Source organism: Sceloporus occidentalis, unplaced genomic scaffold (assembly GCF_023333645.1).
Source record: "Sceloporus occidentalis isolate IW3139 unplaced genomic scaffold, rSceOcc1.0.p SCAF_3, whole genome shotgun sequence".
NCBI classification, from domain to species: domain Eukaryota; kingdom Metazoa; phylum Chordata; class Lepidosauria; order Squamata; family Phrynosomatidae; genus Sceloporus; species Sceloporus occidentalis.
The window spans coordinates 157371477-157391381 of NW_028316983.1; the positions used below are offsets into that span (position 1 = coordinate 157371477).

Here is a 19905-nt window from a genome sequence, read left to right on the forward strand (position 1 = left end):
GCACCCGTCCCAGGCCCTTCCCTTCGGCTCTTCCCTTTGGCTGAAAGGGCTCCAAGGGCCGTGGAGGAGCCCAGGAGGTGGCAGGCTGCTTCCGCGGGCCCCTTCTCGGCCTGTGCAGCCCCAGGCCTCCCTCCGGAGGGAGAGGCCTGGGGCCACAAGGGCCCTGGGGGGAGCCCGCGGAGGCGGCAGGCCGCTTCCGCAGGCCCCTTCTCGGCCCATGCGGCCCCAGGCCTCCCTCCAGAGAGAGAGGCCTGGGGCCACAAGGGCCCTGGGGGGAGCCCGCGGAGACGGCAGGCCGCTTCCGCAGGCCCCTTCTCGGCCCATGCGGCCCCAGCCTCCCTCCGGAGAGAGAGGCCTGGGGCTGCAAGGGCCCTGGGAGGAGCCAGACAGAGCCACAGAGCCAGATAGAGCCAATGAGCCAGTCAGAGCCAGATAGATCCACAGAGCCAGATAGCGCCACAGAGCCAGATAGAGCCATAGAGCCAGACAGAGCCAAATAGCGCCACAGAGCCAGATAGAGCCAATGAGCCAGACAGAGCCACAGAGCCATAGAGCCAGACAGAGCCAAATAGCGCCACAGAGCCAGATAGAGCCACAGAGCCAGACAGCCAGACAGAGCCAGATAGAGCCACAGAGTCAGTCAGACAGAGCCAGACAGAGCCAGAGCCAGACAGAGCTAGAGCCTCGCAGCCGCGGTAAGGGAAGGAAGGAGGAGGAGGACCCCCACCCCGTTCCTTCCCTCCCCGCGGCCAGGTGTCGGCGGCAATCGGCGGCAGGACTGGGCTGGGGCCGGTCCTGCCGCCTCGCCGGGCCAGATTCGGCCCACAGGCCAGGGGTTGCCGACCCCTGCAATAGATTCTCTTTTAGACTTAATGCAAGTTTAAAAAAGAAGTCTCTTTAAAGCTGACATTTGTTACATTATTGTAAACTGAACCTGAAGACTACAGAGCCTTGTGATGAATTTACAGTTCTATGATGCCAGTTATAATGAGCTTGGAAAGACTTTGTGGGCAATTGCATTCTGTCAGTGCTATTAAACTGACGGTCTCTAATCCCTTTTACATTTCTTTTAGATCAGTTAGGGTGAAAGTATAGCACTGGGACTACCCACATGTGGCCTGCTTTCATAGTCTTTCACTTCCCCAAAGCCCCTGGACTGTCATTTTCCTGACCCTGTTTTAAACAGCGCTCCTCAGCCATTTTACTGCCATCTGCAAATTTGTTCCAGGACAGCTAACAATTACTGAAGGGTCCACACACTCAGTGATGTACTAAATGTTTTTTTTGTTTTTTACGACTGACTGTGTTGGTTTGTAGTTCAGATCCCCATGAACAATTCTAAAGACTGTCTAAGAAAGATGCATGTTGAAAATAACTTCAGTGTCACCTGTTTTAATCATAGCACAATCTTTCAGGTACTACTAGCCAAATGGGCAGATCACACTTCTTAAATAAGTAAAGTAGATTACTGTATATATTCATGTATTAGTCTATACATTTTAGTCAAAAAATTGACCCAAAAAGCCTGAGTTGACTTATCCACAGGTCAGTGTAAGTACTGTACTTCAACTTTTATAAAAGGGGAACCATCCCCTGGCAAAAGGCAAGAGCATAATGTGTCCTGGAAGCAATGATCCCCCTCTAGTCTCTTATCCATCCAGCCTTTACTGTGAGCATAGTTATTCCTGCTGAAATTTTGTAAGTCCATTGGCACTGTTTTACTTTGCTTCATCCTTAGTTACATGCCAAGGTTTTACCCTTAACTTATCCATAGGTCATATCAGAAGCCATAATTTTGACCCCCAAACCTGCTCTCAATTTACACATGAGATCAGTTTATAGCTGTGTATATATGGTAATCTTATTTACTTGGGACAGCAAAAAATAAAACAAACAAAAGTGGGTATGGCTGTGGAAAAAAAGTATTTTTCTCTGTCTCCTCCTCTGTTTCTCTTTTCACACAATCAACTCTCTTATTGACTCAACAAAGCATGCCTCTGTTGTATCCATAGTCTCCCCCATGGCCTGAGCAACATCTGTTTTTCCTATTGCCATAGGCTATTCATGCCCACTGAGTCTAGTGAGGCAAAAGGTGAAGGAAGCCAAGAAGTCACCAGAGGAAAGAACTGGCAGATCTAATTTTCTGTTTCAACCCTGCTTCCACTCTTGCCTTGAGACTTCGGCATCTTTTTTCCTAGAAATTAAACAGTTGTCATGTGGGTATTTTGAATGTAGCAAATAAATATAATTTATTCTGGTCAGCAACTTATGATCAAGAAGCAAAATGGTTCTTCCGTTTATTAGGCATATTCATTTTTCTTCACAAGTAACCCACTTTCAGTGAAAGCAGAATTAGAAGTATGAGACACCTCTAGAAATAGCTAATTGGCTTGCTTAATGGGTAAAAGTATACAGTATTAGCATGTTTGGGAAAACATATAAGCTTACACTCTGTTTAAAGGTATACATAATGGAACCCAAAGAAAGAGGTGGGTGTGTGCTACCAAATCTTAAGTTTTACTACTATGCATGTTGCTTGACATGGATAGAAGATTGGATAAAATTAACCTATGAAAAGACGTTAAATCTTGAAGGGGAAAACAAGATTTGTCTGGCATATGTATATGTGGTATAACAAATTAAAAGAAAACAAAGACTTTGACCACAATTACATCAGGAAACCACTACTTAAGGTATGGATGAGAATTTTAAAAAGTTTCTATAGGGTAATCCTAACATGGGCATCCACTCAGAAGACCTTCTTTTACAGGAATAGAACCAAAGAGAGCCCTGGATCAGACATGAAGATATCTTAATACATGGAAATAATAAAGAATTTAGAATGAAAACAAGAGAGCAACTAAATACAGAAGCTCTGAATAACAATTGGTTCCTCTATAAAGAACTAACTGAAAGTTATAAAGATCTAAAATGGATAAGAAAATCAAAGGCTTTGAAGTAGAAGTGAACGGAATAGATAAGTTATTAACAGAGAAAGGAGAACATCACATAACAAAATACTATAAGATTTTGAATGGAAAAGAGTTAGAACAAGAGAGAAACAAACTGATAAATTGGGTGCAAGACATAGGCAAAAATATTGAACTACAGGCTTGGGGGAAAAGCTTGGAATGACACAAACAAATTTACTTTATGCCAAAACTATAAAGAGAATTTTCTGAAAACGATTTATCGATGGTATTTATCCCCAACAAGATTAAACACAGTGTATAAAACAGGTAAAACAAAATGTTGGAAGTGTCAGGAGATGTGCGGATCATTCAACCACATGTGGTTGAAATGTCCAATGGCAGCCAGATATTGGAAGAAAATACATAATATGATTACAAGAATATTACAAATAAAAATAACACTAAGCCCAGAACTCTTCCTGCTTAATATGACCCGTTACATGGGGAAAAATATAGACAGATAATACTATATGTGGTTTCAACTGCCAGAAATCTCTATGTTACGTATCAGAAAATAAAATACTATCCAATGAAGAATGGATGATAAAACTAAAAGAAGCAATGGACATGGACATTTAACAACTTTAATTAAAGACAAATCAACAGATTTGATAAAAGAAGAATGGAGACTGATAAAAAGATACTGAACAACAAAAGGGCTGAATTTGGAAAAGATTGAAAAATAAAAACTAGGAGGTATAATTCACAAATAGAATAAAGGAACTATTATAAATAATTGAACACATGAGATATCTAGTTGCTAGTTCCATACATTTCAAGGATACAGTGGACAGAAAGGAAAAGCAGTCAATAGAGATTCATAAAATTTATAATGTTAAATGTATAGAGATTTCAAAGGTCAATTCATTGATAAGAAAATCAAGAAACTTTATTTAAAAATACGACCAATAAGGAAGTTATGTTTTGATGTGTTATTATATTGTTTAATGTATAGTTATGTGTGTTTGTGATTGATTGATTTATGTGTATAGTGTGTACAGATGATTATATATTTTTACAACCCTAGAAGAATTAATAAAAATATTTTAAAAAATAAAATAAAAAGTATACATAATGGATTGAGGAGAAGTTCTATCAACTCCCAAGTCTGTCTAGCTTAACTCAACACCTTCTTGCTTCAATTTTAATTTATTTCTATTTAGTTCAGTTGTGTTTTGCTTTTTTCCCAGGGTGGGACCCAAGGCAACTCACAAAAAGAATAAATTAGAAACCTAAGCATATACTTTTAAAACAATTAAAAAATCATTACATTAAAACAATGTAAAATCATTTAAAGGGCATTCAGAAGTTTAAAAACCAATAAAGCACACATTCTAATAAGAAGCCTCACTGCTTTTACACATTAAAAACCTGCTTAAACAGAAATGTTCTTAGCCTACCAGTGAAAGGAGTTCAGGGAGAGGTCCATCCCAGCTTTCATGGAAGGGGGTTCCAGATGGTGGGAGCAGCCTCTGAGAAGGCTTTCTCTTATGTCTTCACCAAGCAAGGCTGAGATGGTGGCAAGACCAAGAGAAAGCATTAATTCCCATTCATAGGATGTTTAAATAATTAGTTCAGAGTGTGTTGTTGACACTTGATTCATTTTCAAGTGGGGAAATGATGGGTATATATTAGACTTTATCCTCTGAGACTTTAGCTTTTGAAAAACTGAATGGACAACATGCATAAATATACATAAATATACTCTGAAGTAAATCATTACACTGTGCATAGACTCAGAATCGTAGAGTTGGAAGAGACCACAAGAGCTATCCAATCCAACCTCCTGCCAAGCAGGAATACACAGTCAAAGCACACACATGCCCCAACAGATGGCCATCCGGCTTCTGTTTAAAAACCTACAATGAAAGAGGCTCGACCATCCCCCAGGGCAGCATGTTCCACTGTTGAACAGCTCTTACTGTCAAGAAGTTTTTCCTAATTTGAGATGGAATCTCATTTCCTGTAGTTTGACTGCATGCCACAGTAACACTCCAGTGTAGGGGCACTGAAATAAATTCAACTTTATTGAGGAAAAGCTATTCCTATAGCTTGGCTGAGGCCTAACTGAGCAAGTATTCTCATCAAGGTACTGCTTGTGGACAGTATGAGGCTGGTAGTGACTCCCAGCACATCAAGACTGAGACTCCTCAGGGTCTGATTGCTTGTGAATGCAGCCCAAAGCACTTGGTAAACACCATCTGAGCAGTCACTGTTGTTGCAAAACCAAATACATCTTCCTGGAGTTCTCTGGCCTTTTCCTTCCATTTCCCAGGGTCTTCATTTTAAAGGTACCCACCTGGGCCATGAAACACATTGGGTGATCTTGGGCAAGTCACATGCTCAGCTTCAGGGGAAGGCAATGGCAAAAAACCCTCTGAACATATCTTGCCCAGAAAACCTTAGGGTGAACAACAACATACAGTATTGGCCTTCAAGTGGTTCTCAATTAATAGACAAGTACAACTGATTGCACTACTTTTCAGGACTGTGCTTAGCTTCCATTCTATTTTTTGCCAATGAGGAGAGAGGAGCTGGAAGCAGCGAGAAAAAGATATAAACAGGTCCAGCTGATTGATTCTTATTGAATAATTGACCAGTCAGGGACTTGGGGCTGCAGCATCCTCTACTTCAAGCCAGTGAATTGTTCAGGTGCTTGCACTGGGTGGATCACGGAAGATGCTCTTATGCCTTTAAGAGGTGAGAAAAACAGTGCTTATGCTGCTTCTAGTGAACCAAATGGACAATGCCACAACATGGGCCAAGAGGCAAACCAGAGTGGGTTGGCTGGAGGTGGCCTGGGACAGTGCCATAGTCCCTAATAGATGAGCTTCCACTACCTACTGTTGTTGTCTTTTCCTCAGGTGTTAGTGCAGACACTCAGCCACGAGGAAGTTTTTTTCTGTTCCTCTTGTAGCACCTCTGATCTTGTTAATGGTTCACTGTCAATTACAGCTGAAAGGCTCATAAACAGTATTTCTGAGAAACAGTATTTGTGATCCTTCAAGGCAAAGCAGATTTAAAGGTAGAGTAAAAAAGGTAGGGGGCTTGAATTTCTCTTATCAACAGACAGTTTTTATGAGTTTATAATGTTATCAAACTACACTGTATCTCAGATTCCTCAAGAGATACCTCCTATATCCATTTCCAGCCTGACATGAGAGGAATTACATAAATGGGGAATGATTTAAAGTTGCTAAAAGTCAAATAGAATAGTAACACGAGGAGGATATGTAGGTGGGATTTGGTTACACTAAGTGACTTATCACTGGAAAAATATGTATTAGAGAGTACGCATGGAATGCTAATTCGGTAAAATCTCAATCATAGTGGTATGTTAATCAAGTGAATTTAGTACTGTACACAGTGAGTGTCACATAAAAATTTATCTGCTCTTAGCAAAGGCAGATTTCCTCTTGAGTCTCCCTGAAAGTTAAACTTCAGTTTTAATATATAAATCGAAACACTAACATTTGTGAGTAAAATGAAGCTCAAGTCACAAACTTAGTTCATAAACTGGCTTTTCAGCTGTGATGAACTTTTTTATCTCAGTATATCTGTATCTACTAAAAGTCTACTCTTTGAACATGGCTTTAACTTAAGACAGTTTCAGAGAGAAGCCTCTATTTAAATACATTCCAGTTTCCTATTTCTTGAGTTAATTTGATATTGCATAGCTGCCACACCAAATTAGGATTTAAGGTTTTCAATATTTCCTATTCATCATCTCCTGGAACCAGATTTTAATTTCATAATCTGTTTGCATCTTCATTGCAGCATCCAGAAAGGAGAAGAAGAAGAATTGCATTTTATTGAAGTCAAGTTTGCACTCAAATAACAATCTGATCTTTCAAGCCTAACAAATTTATTCAGTGCCCAAAGTCCAGTATGAAACTTCCCTAAGAATTTAACACTTGTAAATGTACAATGAACAACTCCCTTTGAAGCCCCTAAAAGTTCACATGCATTGTCCTGACTGAGAATCAACAGATTATTTTGTAATAAAATCTGGTTCTGAACCACTGGAATTAAATATGTGTTTAGTAAAGGACAGGCTCTTTTTTAAGCAAGATTGCCAGAAAGGTGAGCATAAGTAGGGAAGCTGGTTTTCTTTTTCCAGCCTAGTCTGTTACACAGTCATTATTTAAACCACAGAAGTTTGTTTGGTTTTTCTGCCCAGTCATGTGAATGAATCCACAGATAAAGCAGCTTGTTTTAAGTAGCAATTGATCAAGCCTGAGCTAAGTAGTTACGAATCTAGATGACAGATTTAGAGGCAGGAACAGACGGCCCAAATACACCCGCGTCAGGACATCATTGGCATGTGGTGTTTAGATGTAGCATGTTGTGATGGCATCTTGAAGCCGCCTGAATGCAGCACAGCTGCCCAAACATGGGCGGTTTCAAGGTGCTCCAGTGGCATGGGATTTATACGCTGTACGCTGCTAGAGTGGGTTGAAGCCACCATGGGGTTGTGGCAGGGTTGCAAAAGCTACTTTTTTGCCAGTCTAAGAAGGAGCTAATCTTTACTGTTTCTGTTTTGGCCGGGTTGAAGGCAGATTGGGGCCATGGCATATGGTTGCCATGGCCCCAATGCATCTTCAGAAGGGGCGACTTCAACCAGCCCCTTCAGGGCCATTTGTTTCAGCCTTTAGTGGCAAATATTTTCCCTGCTTGTGCTATCAATATTCAAAGCCCCTTACAATTATTTTAGGAGAGTTTGAGTTTTCCCTAGTCTGAAAACCACTTTAAGCAATTAGTTCACATAATCAGAGTTAATAGTTTGATTCCTTGTGTACATGTCAAACCTAGCAATAACACTCTATTTGAGGGATTACTTTCATTCTTATAGCCCACAAAAAAGCACATGTAGAAGATTTAAAATTCCCTTTTGGAATCAATGCCATTTTGGAAAGCTCTGGCAAAAACACCCATGTGAACCTGCCTGCGTTTTAAAATCTTCTGGGAGGGCCCTGTTCTCTGTCTCACCTCCTGACAGGTGCATCTGGTGGGAACACAAGAGAGGGCTTCTCAGTGGCTGCTACCAGGCTCTGGAACTCCCTTCACAGTGCTGTTAGACTGGCAGCCTCTTTTATATTTTTTCACAGGCAGGCATTACCCCTTTCAACATTATGTGGGACCATGATTCAAATATATGTGACTGATTATTGATGTGACCTGTGGGACGAAAATAGCAAATAGGAGAAAACTGTGTACCCATTTACTATTTCACAAACAATGGCTCCTCACAATATGATCCACAAGCACAAAACAAGGATCTTCTCTGTTGTGACATCCCAGTTGTTGGAGGCCTAGTTCTCTGTCTTTCCATTTTCTTTGGACCCTACGTGATTTTACTTAAACTTTCAGATTTAAAAGCATGTAAACCAGGGGTAGGCAACCTGCGGCCCGCGGGCCGGATGCGGCCCGGCAAGGCCTTGGGACCGGCCCCAGCCCGGTCCTGCCGCTGATTGCCGCCAGGGCCTTTGGGGGGCAATTGTCTATAGAAGCCTCAGAAATATGCATTTATACTAACATGTTTTAAAAAATCAGCAAATTTTTTCGCGTGTCCTCCATTTTTTTTAGAAAAGTGTCTTCCATTTGAAAATTTTGTCCTACGTTTGTCCTGGTTTATTTATATATTTAATTTTTTTTTTAAAAAAAAAAATATTTAATTATTTATTTTTTGGCTTCGGCCCCCCAGTTGTCTGAGGGACAGCAACCCGGCCCCCGGCTCAGAAAGATTGCCTACCCCTGATGTAAACTGTTGTGACCAGTTTTAATCTTTTTACCTTGTTAAATTGTTTTGACACCAGAGCTCTCTGACAAGGAAGACTGAATGTCTCACAAAACTACAATTCCCAGAATTCCATAGCATTGAGTCGTGGCAGTTAAAGTAGTGTCAAACCAGATTATTTCTGCAATGTGGATGCGGCCTCAGTGGCTTGAATCCTGTTGGTTAGTCCAAACTAGAGCGAACTCCTTGAATAAATGGGATATATCTATGTGTCCAGAGCCAGTGTGGTGTAAAGGTTTCTGTGGTTGACTGGGACACTGAGAGTCCAAAGTCTGAATTCTCGCTCAGCCATGAAAACCACTGGGTGCCCTTGGCAAGTCATACTCCCTCAGTCTCAAAGGAATGCAATGGCAAAGCTGTTATCAGTTAGCCATAGGGTTTCACTAAGGCAGAAATGACTTTAGGTCACACACAACAAACGTATGTCTTGTTTCACCATTCAACAATTGGTTAAGTAGGTTTCCTCTTGTTGGATTCAGGCTGTGGCATAGATTACAGTTTTTAAGGATTTGCTTTTATTGCCCATCATGTTGTTTGTAAGAATTTGAACTTGTTACGTTGAACATGGATGATAGCAAGCAGCAAATCGGGGAAAGTAAGGGTGTGGAATATTCTCAACAGTTTCGTGATATGCCAACATAACTTGTTCTACCTGTTGACCAAGTTGATAAATGCTCAAACAGTATGTGTGGCTAGAGTTCAGAAGACTCCCATGAAAGCCAAGTGTCAGCCAAAGAGTATGAATCAGAAAATCATGGGGTATAAATTGTTGAAGAGAATAGGTTAGATAAACCAGAATAATAACCTGCTAACTTACTTTTGGAATTAAGTAAGCTATAATGTTGAACACCAATATAAAAGTTTTAAAAAAAGATTTATTTACCTCTGTATTAAACTATGCATATTTTCTTGTTCTTATGTGTATAGTATTTACTATCCTGTCCTGTACATGTTTACTTAGAAGTAGGTTCTCAACTAAATGATCGGCTGATGGTGTTTTAATTTTGTTTTTAATATGACTGTATTGTATTTTTATGGTGTTTCTGTATTGTTATTGTGTTGTTCACCACCCTGATCGATGGAAGGGCGGTATACAAATAAAATTTTCATTATTATTATTTATTAAATGTCCATAGGATTTCAATCTTAATACTATTTTCTCATTACTTACTGATGGGTCACCACACAATTTATTGTCCCTTTTTAGTTGTTTCTAAATTTAAGTTTCTCCAGTGTGTGTATTTTTTTCTTTGATGTTTTATCCTTTAAAAAATTAAAGAAAGGATGGGAAAAGGCATCTTACAGCTTCTATGTGGCCAAATAAGTTGATTTAGTTTAAAGAAGTACAAAAGTTAGTCATTCTTTATCTCAGTGGCCACTGTGTGAACTTACTCGACACTGTAACATGAGGTAAAAGAGGTAAATCTCTCTCTCTGAAGCCAGTCTGCATTCAGATATTCAAATACTATAATAAAACATTTTTAATTGCAAAGATTTTAGGTCTCCATCCAATTATTATTTATCTGCTGTTACTTAAGATTCTCAGCAGTGTTGAGCATGTCTTTTGGTCTTGTAATGCAGCACAGTGCTTTCTAATGTTTCATGGCTTAGTGCATAATTACAGTCCTTTCAATCAACAGTGAACAGGAAATAACAATTCTTCATTTTTCTGTTTAATGAAATTTAGACCTATGAAGAAATTCTACACTCTTCAGGTTTTTTTTAAGTCTTGAATTTGTATGTGATTCATACACTGGCTGATCATTCTCTAAGAATTGTTTACACATTTCCTGCTAAATGAACATTAACCTAAATGGGGACATACTGTAGTTTGAGACATTCATTAATTTTCTTCCAGGTGTTCTGCCTCCACTTTTTGTCTTTCTTCTACTGATCATCAGAAAGGTTTTTTAAATTTCCCTACACAAACCACCTTATCTCAGTGAAATAGTTTCTGTGCTCACACAATTCCTTTTTAGTTTCATCTTGTTTTATTCCACCCACCACCTTTTTTCAAGTTATGCTAAAAAAAGAACACTCTTTGTGGAAAAGAGAGAGAAGGAAATATGTATATAATAAATTGTATAAATGCAAAATAAACAGATGCAAATTTAAAGTCGGAAGTATATTCTTAGTAGTTCTAGTAAAACTGATCATCAAGTTTCTAGTGCAGACTCTATTCAGAATGTGATCTGTGTAGTGAAAACTATAATCAGATGTCAAAGTGTGTGTTTCTCCCATTAACTTGAAGCCTTTTAGGTTGCAAGTTTATCTTCTTTTCCTTTTTCTTTTTGTAAAAAAAGTCTCTTTTTTCTTTCTTGTTTTAAAAGATCGAGCTGGAAGCATTAGCACTCTTGATTCCTTGGATTTTGCCAGATATTCAGATGATGGAAATAGAGAGACAGATGAACGGGTAGCTGGTGAGTAAGATTTTCAGACAAGATGAGAAACATTTATTTTGTATCAGTTTTTATAAACCTCACACTTTTTCTTACATTTCTTATAAAGTTAAGCTAGAGCTGAAGCATACTGGCTTGAAATGCCAGCTTCCCAGCAGCTTGGGGGCATGGCGTACGCACGCCCAATGCCACCCTGAAGTCACTAGACTGCCTCCATGTGGGTTGGCTTCACAGCACTCTGGCAGCGCAACATTTCACAGCACATGCTGCAAGAGTGCTGTAAAGCTGCAGTGGGGAGAGAACAACCAGCTTTTTGCTGGTTCAAAATGGAGCAGCAATTTGCTGCTTCTTTTTGGCCCGGCATAAAGCTGGATTGGGGCTGCAGCGTGCAATTGCCATGGCCCCACCCCAGCTCTCAGGTGGCTTGAAGCTGCCCCTTCCGGGCAGTCTGTTTTGCCCCTTAAAACACTTCCAGTAATGTCACCTTTTTTGAGTAAGTAATTAAACTGATAACACTAGATCTTGTTTTCTTTGTATTAAAGCAAAAACAAAGCAGTACTTCTTTTTTAGTGTTACATATTATTCTCTATGGCTTTTCTGTCACTGTGATAATTGTCACTAGCACTAGAAGCCCTATTTAGAATACTCCATTTGAAGCATGTCAGTACGTATAATGTTCTAGGAAATTAAATTTTCTCAAGATGCTCAAATACTTTTAAATATGGACATCTTTAAATGGCTGTTTCCATTTTTGCTAAATGGTCTGTTTTGATCTAGAAATGCTTGAATGAATAGGATGACTGCCAATAGACTGAGTTGTATTTATAGTGAAGTCAAGTTTATTGTACTAGTCAAAGGCCATGACAAAACGGTATTTATAAAATTTTGAATGAGTCTGTTTATAAATGGTTGCAAAATCTGCATAGGTGAAATTTTTTGAAAATTAAAATGTTTTACTGACTAATGTTGTTCTGCCTTGAGTAAGACTGCTGAAACGATTAGAACTTTTTAGTCACAACTATCCTATATAGCCTATAAATAAGTTGAGAAATTTATGCCCAAAAATTGACACCAAAATCCTGGGTTGACTTATATACAGGTCAGTATGGTAATACCGATGATGGCAGCTCATTCAGTGACAAACACACATCTACACACCTTCCTCCCCACTTTCCCTAATCCAGCATGTATGCACACACACACACACATCCTTTTTCTCCTTCCCCAAGAGTCCGGTAGTTTCAGAAACCTCACAGTAATGTGGAACTGGCTGTGGTGTGCTGGTGCCTACATGGCTAGAGTCCTTGAAATCCAAGTAATACATCCTCCTTTAGATATAGGGAAACCTTCTATTTTTAGAGCCTTCTTTCACTAAGGATAATGGATTGAGGTCTTGAATCATACCACATCTCCTTTTTTCTCCCTTCTTAGTCTGTATATGTGAGAGGGGATATTCTTCTCTTTCTGGCTCTTTCTGATTTGCATGTTTCTTTCCTTTCTCTACATGAGTGTGTTGTAGCATACAGTCCAGCGTGGTACTGGTAGACTGCCATTTTGTGAGCAACCACCACACTCATGACACAAGATTTAAAATATACATGTGAATCGCAAAGGGATAAAACAAAACAGTCTCTTCATGCAAACTCAGTCTTTGTAACAAATGACTTCCATGGTCTTCAGTAATTTGTTTTCTGAAAACATTGTTTGAAAATGATTTCAAATGAGAAGACGTATAAATGCTTAAAAGCAACAATTTTTGCATATAGCTTCTTTTTTCATAACAAATTCCAATAGTTGTGCTTTCATTAGTGCTCATTCTTGATAAGTCATGCATGCAAATTACATAACATAGTGTTAATACATGTAGCCTCCACCTTTTTTGAGGACACGCTCCTGGTACATTCTCCCAAATTTCAGTGATATGGGGGGGGGGGGGGGTGGAGTCAGCCTCTGCTTTAAAACAAAATGTTTAGGAAGCATATACCTTATTTAAAATGTGATTGCTGCTGTGAAAAGCCCCAGAAGAAGCACTAATGACCATACAAAGAGGGTGCATGTTCCCTATGCATCTTGTCTTAAAGGGAAATGCCTGCTTTTTTTACAACCATAGCACCAAACTTTGGTGCCAGAGGATATAACCACAGTTGTTTTTAAAACAAGGCACATAGAGAAAACCTTGCTTACATGATGATCAGCACTTCTGGGAGGTTTCCCACAGTAAACAAGGTGCACACTCCCCACACACATTGTGTATGCTTTTTTCTCTCTGCTGTGGGAGGGGGGGGTCATTGGAGACCAAGGTGACTTCTTATGAAGGCTGCCAACTGTTAAGGCTTAACAGTTTAGTAATATGGCCCCTTGCAATCAATGGATTTCCTCTAGAATGTACTGTAATATATGTATACTATAATGTTTTTCCTCTTCATCTCATGTAACTTTAAAAGGCAATTACTTCCATTGTTAAAGAGACTTCAGATGTTGGTTATAGAAAAATGGCTGCTCAGAAGTACTGTGGGCATGGATTACTTCTCATGGTTAGGAAGATATGTTATTTTAGAGGCTGGTTTCTGCTACAAATTCTAGAGCAATAACCACATCTGTGTGATGTAGTGCAATTCCAATACAGTTTGATGGCTTCTTCTAAAACATGTAAGTTGAATCCAGAGAAGGACAAATAGAAATCTTCTGCCTCCCACGAAAGCCCCTCCAACATGCTCCAAAGCTGCTTCTGAGGGTAGGGAAATCTTCAGTCTGAGTTAAGATGTGGGATGGGGACTGCAAAAGGAGATGGATATTAGTGGAGGCCAGAGATTTATGACAGATGAAGTACCCATGCGGCTTGCTGTATCCCAGCCTGACAAATTGATTGGAGCACAAACGCTTTTGGATAAGATCTAACTTCATCAGATATATCCTAATGCTGAAAGAAATAGCAGGGTATAATTGTCTATGGTTTGTTTAACCTAGGACTGCAGTCAGACCTAATGCAACAGTAAAGGCCATGATTTTGAAAAGAGGATCTGCTTTGTCATTATCATAGTTTTACCAAATAGGAATTAAAATAGCTTCACTGTGTTTAGTAAGAACTTTAGCTCATTTTTCCTAACTAGAACCTGTGGGGTAATCACATTTTTACTTATGCAATTGATGTCATTGGGGTCTAAGTGCAACCAACTTAGTCTAGATCAAACTGTTTCTGTTATAGTCATAAGAAGGTTTTGGTATACTCATGAATTACTTGAATTATCTTGGAAAACCATGCAGCAGAGTAAACTGTGTTATTGGAAAAAATAAGTACAATTTTTTTGTTTTGGTCAGAATGTCATAATCAGGAAATGGAAATACTTTGCCGTCTGACATGGGTTTATGTGATATGGGTTTTCTGGCTTTCTGTACCATTTGTGATATGTCTTGCTGTTGAAATTTAGTTTTCTTACTGGAATTCCTGAGCTGCTCTACAATTTGTGTTCTTGCTATTTTTAAAAAACATTTTATCACCATGTTGCAGGGCATTTCTGATCTGCAATTGTTCTGTAACTATCTATTTTTATGTATTTTAAAGAAGATCTGCTCATCATAGTTAAATTGATTTTAGATTGAATTCTTCTAAAGCTGAATAGTGTAATAAAAACCAACATTAACTAAATCATGTTAATGCTGACTGCTTTTAGAGAATGAATTAGTGTATCTTAATATTGTTTTCAGACTTTGTTGCACAGAAATATTTGCAGATCAGCATTGCTGACTTCTACAGACTTTTTTCACACTTCCTCATCAAATCCTCAGTTGTGCTTTTGTATTCCTGCAGTAAAATTCTGTGCATCAAACAATTTATTTCCATGTAGTAGATGTGATGTACTCTAATTTCCCCTTCTGTTTTTGAAGAAGTAAAATGCAAACTGAGTGAATTGTTTTTCCATACACTCTCATGATTCATATAATACAGAAATCCATCATAAATGTATGGTTATCTGTAGACATCTTAGAAAAGTTAAATGATCCATGTGAATAATCTAGCTAAAAAATTATCAATTTTTGTGCTTAGTAGTCTAGAATTCATCCTTTTTGACCAATATAAAGTTTTTCAGTGATTCCACTGAAAAAAGCCAAATCCCAGGTAACCAAATTTTCCTTGTTTTGCATATGTATACTTGACTGTAAGTCAACCTCTTGTATAAGTCAATGACGAGTTTTGGGGGCAAACATATGGATTTTGATATAACCCATGAATAAGTTGAGGGTAAAACTTAGGGACATGTTATAAAGGATGTAAAAGATGAAGCAAAGAAAAACAATGCCAAAGAACTTACAAAATTCCAGCAGGCATCACTGTTTGTGGTGACCCTAAATCATAGCTACATGAAGCTTGAATGAGGCTGCATGAGGTCAGGCACAGGTGGGGCTGAGAAAGCACACACATGTCAAAAAGGATAAATAGTCAAAGAAAATGGCAACTATATTAGCAGTGATTATAGCCTTTCACTTTAGTGTGCCAGCTTTGCCTGATTTTAACCTAGAAAAGCTGGCAAACATACAGAAACCCTTCAGAGCATGACTCCTCTCGCCACTCCTTTGCGGGGAAGCACCAAAGAGCTGCTACTGCTGCCATTTTCCCACCCAGGCATTCAAAAAAGTCAGTAGTAGTGTCGCGGGGGAGAGAGTAGAGGGGATTAGACCTTCTTTGGGGTGTTTTTGGAATGGACAAAGCTCTCACTTTTTGCCACTCTATTTAGAGAAGAGGATGGTTCCTTTTTTGTAAAAGTGCAAAGTACAGTACATTGATCTGTGGATAAATTGACCTAGATTTTTTGGTCAATATTTTTGCTAAATTTTCTTGACTTCTGGATGAATAGATACAGTATTTGTAATGTTAAAGTTTTATTTCACATTGTTTGGCAGTAAATTCTAATTAACTACAGCAGGAGTTGATGAGGACCTTTCAAACCTTTTCTGTGCCTCCCTGTGCCCCCTCCCCCTTTTCTTAAATTGACATCATGGTTTGCGTCTGAAATTTAGCAAACTGCTAATTGCACAGTAGTTAGGAAAAGTAATTAAATGCACTGAAGGTAATGGAATAGTTTTAGTACTTTTTAAGTTCGTTGATATATAAATATGTATACCAATTATTTATAAATGAATAATATATTTATTTATACAGTGGGCCTTTGGTATCTGCTGGGTTTTGCTTCCAGGACCCCACATGGAGACCAAAATCCATGGATGCTCAAGCCCTGTTAAATACAGTGGCATAATAAAATAGTGTCCCTTACATAAAATGGCAAAATATTTTTTTGGATTTTTTTTAAAAATATTTTCAAAATGTGGGTAGTTGAATCTGTGGCTAAAGAATCTGTGCATATTGAGGCCTGACTGTACATAAAAATTAATAAATATTAATTGAAGATTTCATTTGTTAATTATAATTTGTTAATTTTAATCAATATAATATTTGTTGAAAATTACTATTATTTCTCTGAAATCCCAGAACAGTCTTTCGCTCCTAAACTCTAGTCAGTATAGGTGCTAGTTTGAGATGAACTGGATCATTTCACTTCATAAATGTTAAACCCCATTATTCCTAAATTATGAAAGAACTTGTTTTGAAATACATTAATTGTGGTGTTTTCAAAGTTTGCATTGATTTAAAGAAAAAACAAGACCACATAAGAAGCTTCTTCACACAGACAGTATGCCACGTGATATCAGTTTCCATATAATATGTACGCTGTTCACTAATAAGTGTACCAATTGCTGGCAATTTGGGCAAATAGTAGCATAATCACATTCACCTGGCCCCATAAAGTAAGACACACTTACATTCTCACATCTTCTGTTTTTAAAAAAATTATTAGTGTGCATTAATGCTTTGTAATGGGAGTGCTATTTGTTCTGAACAAATTAAAAGTGGTACAACATTCTGCTTAAACCCTATAGCATGCCTTGTCAGACAGCTTAAATTATTAATTAAGATTAGATTTTAATTATGGAAAATATTCACCAGTTTGCTTCAGTCTAACTCTGCTGCATGCGTTCATGAGTTCCATAAAGATTGCATGCTTTGTCTTTAATACAAATTGTATTTTATTTTCATATCCATCCTTGCTTTTTTATATTTCATTTTTGTTTCCCTATTCTTGGTTGGATGCCTGTGTATGTTTAATCCAAATCCTTGTCCAGTCCTGGAGTTTGAACTACGGAAAGCAAAAGAGACCATTCAGGCCCTCCGAGCCAACCTGACTCAGGCTGCAGGTGGTGTACATAAACCTTTTCCTTAGTTTTTATATTTTGACAAAAAAAAAGAAAGAAATAATAGGCGATGCATTTCAGAATAGAGAATAACACATTTTTATGTATTGCTGTTTTCAGAAAATGAAGTTCCTTTGCAGGAACGGAGAAATTACAAATCAAGTCCTGAAATTCAGGTGGGTAGTTGAAGAGGATATGATTGTTGTTCGTGGGTATCACATTTGCATCTAGTAACTGCACACTTCTAGGCAAGTAGTTTGCTGGATCCCAAAGCTCAAACTACTTTGTGATGCCTAGACATGTGATACTCATGCAGTAACTGTTAATCATAATAGAATGCGACAGAGGCTTAAATCTCTTATGTGTATTTTCCTCCTAGGAACCAATTAAACCTCTTGAAAAAAGAGCCCTAAACTTCTTAGTCAATGAATTTTTGTTAAAGAGCAGTTACAAGCTTACATCAATAACCTTTTCAGATGAAAATGATGATCAGGTAAGTAGGGATAATTGTACCATACTTTAAAAAAAAATATTGTGTAGCGTTCAGTCATACTGTATATTTTTTCTAAAGAACTGTGGTAGTTTTTTCTTCAGTATGTTTAGGACACACTTGAACAAATGCCAATAAGTGTTGGATGGCAACTTCCATCAGTTTTTATGTTTTTAGTTATAAGTTACTTCAAGCCACTCATCTCTAAACTATATTTATAAAATATCAGTTTTATTTATAGACAGACTTACAGTTGGTTCTCAGATTGTGTGGTTACATTGTGTACAGCACTTCACTTGTTACAAACTGTCTTTGCTCCAGTTCCCACACTGACTTTGTTTCCACCCGAACCTGTGATTTATTTCTCTAAACACAAATTCTAATAACACCCCTTCATCAGAACTATGAATCCCATGAAAGTCTGGCTCAGTTCACAGTTAGCATTCCTTCAGAACAAGGTGGGTATGAACCACCCTGAACTAGCTCTTCAACTGTCAAATGACAGGCACATATATTTCACTAAACTTCTTCTTTCATCTTAACTCTCTATTCCTTACACGGAAGTCTGAATTCCATTAAGGCTTTGTACTGAAACCTCTTCACTTCTAACTGCACTTCCAGCAGTACATGACACACTCCTACACCTTTCAACGGCTCCTTCCCTTTTATAGTTATTCCTCAGGCAGGCCCTCACCTTTGCAGCCATCCTAACTTTGATTGGGGGTAATTTCACTCTGCCAGTGACTCTTCACGAGACATGACAATCTGCAGGCAGTCAAATCTACAGATTGCTAGTCCACCTATGAAGCAGGCACACTGTATTGCATACAGGAGAGCTAGTAAACAAGTTATGACATCTTAATTGTCTCCTTTCCTCTCCACCTTTATTTGTCCATGATATCATGTTTGCTTAGTTGAAAAAAAAGAACAATAAATGTTTTGGTTTTACATTTCTGAAGGACTTTGAGCTGTGGGATGATGTTGGACTGAACATTCCAAAACCTCCAGACTTGCTACAGCTATACCGTGACTTTGGCAACCACCAAGTAACTTCAAAAGATGTTGTAGATAAAGCAGTTGGCACAGAGGAGGATGAATTGGAGGCCAGCACCCCTATCCTAGATAACATTCCTGTGTTTGGAACACCAGAGTCAATAGAGGTAGCCAAATTTTGCTCATCTCTGCAGGTTTAAAACGGGCTACAAGTAAGCAGTGTACCAAGTTAAGTTTTCCCTTCATATTTCTTTCATTTAGCAATGCGTAATGGTGCAGAAATTAGAAGACCAAATTAATGCATTAAGCACTGAGAAGTGGGCTCTCCTGGAACAAATACGAAGACTTGAAAGGTATAGTCGACAGCATTGTAGATCAGAGAAATATTTTCTCTTAAAAGACAAACTGTTGGTGCTGATAGATGCATTACTAGATATGCCTAAGTCAGTGATAGCAAACCTTTTAGAGACTGAGTATCCAAACTGCAACTCAAAACACATTTATTTATGGCAAAGTACTGCATCCCTCTGGCTTTCTAGTAATGAACTATGGGAAACTTTGTGCTGGGACGACTGCGCACGTGCCAAGAGAAAGGGCTGTGAGTGCCACCTCTGGCACATGTGCCATAGGTTCGCCACCACTGGCCTAGGTTGTAGTATCCACTGCAGTTAAGATGAAAAGTTTGCATAAGTTACTGTTACTGTTCAATTGATTTTAACAGAAGGCTTAGACAAGTCCAACCTTTCTCAGTTGTGGCCTGAAATTCAGTGAAGTGAATAAGGCATAAGGCACAAGCAGTGTATGAAGCTACTTGTGAACAGAAATCTACCTTGCATACAGTATTGCTGTGACTAGATACTGTTTTCCAGCTATCATGTTAAAGTACTATCCCCCATGATATCCTGTTAGAATTGTCATTGTTTCAGCTGTTTACATGTAATGTGGGAGTCAATTTGGGCCTCTGAACAAAGGGCAAGTTCATGGGGGGGGGGGGGAAGAGTGGGTACA

General features: G+C 38.6%; 1 protein-coding gene across 4 annotated transcripts in view; it reads left to right on the forward strand.

The window, feature by feature from the left end:
- RELCH (RAB11 binding and LisH domain, coiled-coil and HEAT repeat containing) overlaps positions 1 to 19905 on the forward strand; it is a 77846-nt gene that overhangs the window by 7319 nt on the left and 50622 nt on the right. For 3 of the 4 annotated variants that reach the window (XM_089516602.1, XM_089516606.1, XM_089516604.1), the window contains exons 2-7: positions 11100 to 11189; positions 17346 to 17417; positions 17535 to 17590; positions 17794 to 17907; positions 18864 to 19064; positions 19159 to 19250. In XM_089516602.1, coding sequence (XP_089372728.1) covers positions 11100 to 11189; positions 17346 to 17417; positions 17535 to 17590; positions 17794 to 17907; positions 18864 to 19064; positions 19159 to 19250 — 625 coding nt within the window. The remainder of the gene's footprint in view (positions 1 to 11099; positions 11190 to 17345; positions 17418 to 17534; positions 17591 to 17793; positions 17908 to 18863; positions 19065 to 19158; positions 19251 to 19905) is intronic. The other variant, XM_089516603.1, reaches the window with a different exon arrangement.